Genomic DNA, 2,754 nt, shown 5'->3' with positions numbered 1-2,754 from the left:
CATGCATGCACTTGCATGCATGCACTGCTGCGTCGGCCTTCGCGGCCCGGCTGAGTTGCTGGCAGCAGCAGCAGCAGCAGCAGCAGCGCACCGCAGAAGCCCCCGTGATGATGTCGTGACACTCCACGCCGGCGTCTGCCAGGGCCAGTCCCGCGCAAGTCAGAGCAGCAGCCAGTGCGCCTGCGGTGTACGTACACCCCACAGCTGCTGCAGCAAGCTCTCTGCGGTGTACGTACACCCCATAGCTGCTGCAGCAAGCTCTCTGCGGTGCACGTACACCTCACAGCTGCTGCAGCAAGCTCTCCGCGGTGTACGTACACCTCACAGCTGCTGCAGCACTTAGTGATGTGATGTGTTCTGAAAGATGAAAGGATAAATGAGAAATGGATTTGTGAAAATAAAAAGAAACAGAAGTATAAATTGATGAAGAAATAAAAATATAGGAAGATAAATAGAAAGACAAATAAAAGAGGAAACAGATAAACTAATAAATAAGATACAAATAAACAAGGAAAAGATATTAAATAAATGAATGAATAAATAAATAAATAAATAAATAAATAAATAGTAGCTTTTACCTCCATCTTCTTCAGGAAACATAAAAGTAAACAAACATCAAATAGGCATCAAACAAAAACACCAAATAAACAAATAAGTAATGATAAACAAATAATAAACAAATAACATCAATAAACTAATCAATTAATTAATTAGTTAATTAATCAATTAACTGATTAATTAAATGGTTTTCACCTCCATCTTGTTCAAGAAATACTAAACATCAAACAAACACCAAAAAACACCAAATAGACAAATAAACAATCAAATAAAAGACAATAAAATAACAAATTAATTAACTAATTAATCGATTAATTAATTAATTAATTAATTAATTAATTAATTAATTAGTTTTACCTCCATCTTCTTCAAGAAACATAAAAGAGACCTCCAAGACGCTCTTAGGGTAGCGCTCCAGCAGCACGCAGCTGTCCAGCGCCTGGTGCAGCAGCAGCAAAAGCTGCTCCTGGGTTTCGCCCTGCAGCAGCAAAAACCCTTTTGTTATTCGCTCTTTTGTTGTTTTGGAGCTTTAATCTTCCTTTCTTATTTCTTTATTGTTTGTTTGCTTTTTTGTTTTCTTTTTCTGCGTTTTTTCGCCTTTTTTTGGCCTTTTTCCCGCTGCAGCGACCCAAACCCTAAACCCTAAACCCTCGCTGCTCCCTTCGGAAACCCTAAACCCTCGCTGCTCCCTTCGCAAACTCCAAAACCTAAACCCTAGACCCTCGCCGCTTCCATCTGAAAGCTTAAAGCCTAAACCCTCGCTGCTCCTTTGGAAACCCTAAACCCTAAACCCTCGCTGCTCCCTTCTGAAACCCTAAACCCTCACTCCGTCCGCGCTGCTGCGTTGGAAGAAGGGGGAGCCTCTGTAGTCCACTTTTATAAACCCTCGGTCTTGCAAGTCGCTGCGGCCGGCAGACCGCGGCCCAAAGCTGCGCAAACACCTTAACACCTTTCCCCCATTTAGGGTTTAGGGTTTAGGGTGGGGGTCTAGGGTTTGGGGTTTAGGGTGGGGATCTAGGGTTTGGGGTTTAGGGCTAGCGCCTAGGGTTTGGGGTTTAGGTTTTGGCGTTAGGGTTTAGGATTTAGTGCTTGGGGTTCAGGGTGTAGGGTTTAGGGTTTAGGGTTTGGGGGCGCACATGGCGCAGTAGACTTTGGTGTTTCCCACGGAGACGAAAGCGGAGCCAGAGGCGCTGCCGAGGGAAAGGGTTTGGAGGTCTGCAGCAGCACTTTCAGAAGCAGCAGCAGAAGTTGAAGGCAGCAGCAGCAGCAGCTGCTGCTGCTGCTGCAGCTGCAGCAGAAGCTAAGGAACTGCAGGGCCGCACGGGGCCGCTGCGCGCCTAGAGGGTGCTCGTGGCTCAAGCCTAGGGTTTAGGGTTTAGTGTTTAGCGTTTACTGAGGGTTTAGGGTTTTTGAAGTCTAGGGTTTACGGATACTGAGAGCTAGGGTTTAGGGTTATTTAGGCCTAGGATTTGAAGGCACTCAGGCCTAGGGTTTAGGGTTTAGGGTTTGTGGCTGCCTACGCATGGGCCGGACTTCTTCTGGAAGCCTCCCGTCCCTCCTCCTGCCATTCACAAAGGGACTGCTGCTGCTGCTGCTGCTGCTGCTGCTGCGGGGCGGCAGCAGCGAGAGTGTGCCTGTGAAGGCTGCGGGGCCTGGGGGCCCCACGGCCTCGAGGCCCCAGCCAAGCATAGTCCTCAGAGGCCCCGAAAAGCACCAGAAGAAGCAGCAAAAGAAGCAGCAGAGCAGCAGCAGAGCAGCAGCGAAGCAGCAGCAAGCAGCAGCAAAAAGAAATGAAGTAAAAAAGGATTTAATTGGAGGGAAATTGCGAAGAAGGAGAGTGAGCAGGCAGCGCGCAGCTGCGCATACACCCCAACTCCCCGCTCTCGCCGGCGAACTGCGCGAAAACTCGAATTAAATGGATAAATGGATTAAATTGAATGAATTAAAAAAGAAAAAGGCAAACGGATTAACTGGAATGGATTTAAAAGCAGAAGAAAAGCCCGGAAACGAAGCTGAAGGCCGCGGGGGCCCCTCACCGTGGGGCCCGCAGGGTGGCGCCACCGCGCAGCCTCTGGGGGCCCCTCTGCGCCGTTTTTGGGTGTTTATTGGACAACTTCGAATAATAAAAAGAAATAAAAGGGTTTTGCTGCTCCATTTCGCATTTAAATCTCTCCAGGCAGCGCGCTCAGGCGGGGG

The 2,754-nt window shown here is 48.1% G+C and overlaps 1 protein-coding gene across 1 annotated transcript; it reads right to left on the bottom strand.

Moving 5' to 3' along the window:
• Positions 1–91: 91 nt before the first annotated feature.
• Positions 92–2,247, bottom strand: ETH_00004420 (3' exoribonuclease, putative; the record flags this gene model as incomplete). Its single annotated transcript, XM_013379121.1, has 5 exons — positions 92–180; positions 916–1,036; positions 1,385–1,487; positions 1,695–1,773; positions 2,079–2,247. Coding segments are annotated over 5 exons (561 nt in total), but the record flags the coding sequence as incomplete, so codon positions are not given.
• Positions 2,248–2,754: the final 507 nt, after the last annotated feature.

Source organism: Eimeria tenella, genomic scaffold, assembly GCF_000499545.2.
Source record: "Eimeria tenella Houghton genomic scaffold, Eth_scaff1449, whole genome shotgun sequence".
Lineage (NCBI taxonomy): Eukaryota > Apicomplexa > Conoidasida > Eucoccidiorida > Eimeriidae > Eimeria > Eimeria tenella.
Note: the sequence above shows the minus strand (reverse complement) of the source record. Positions and strands in the feature narration are given on the sequence as shown.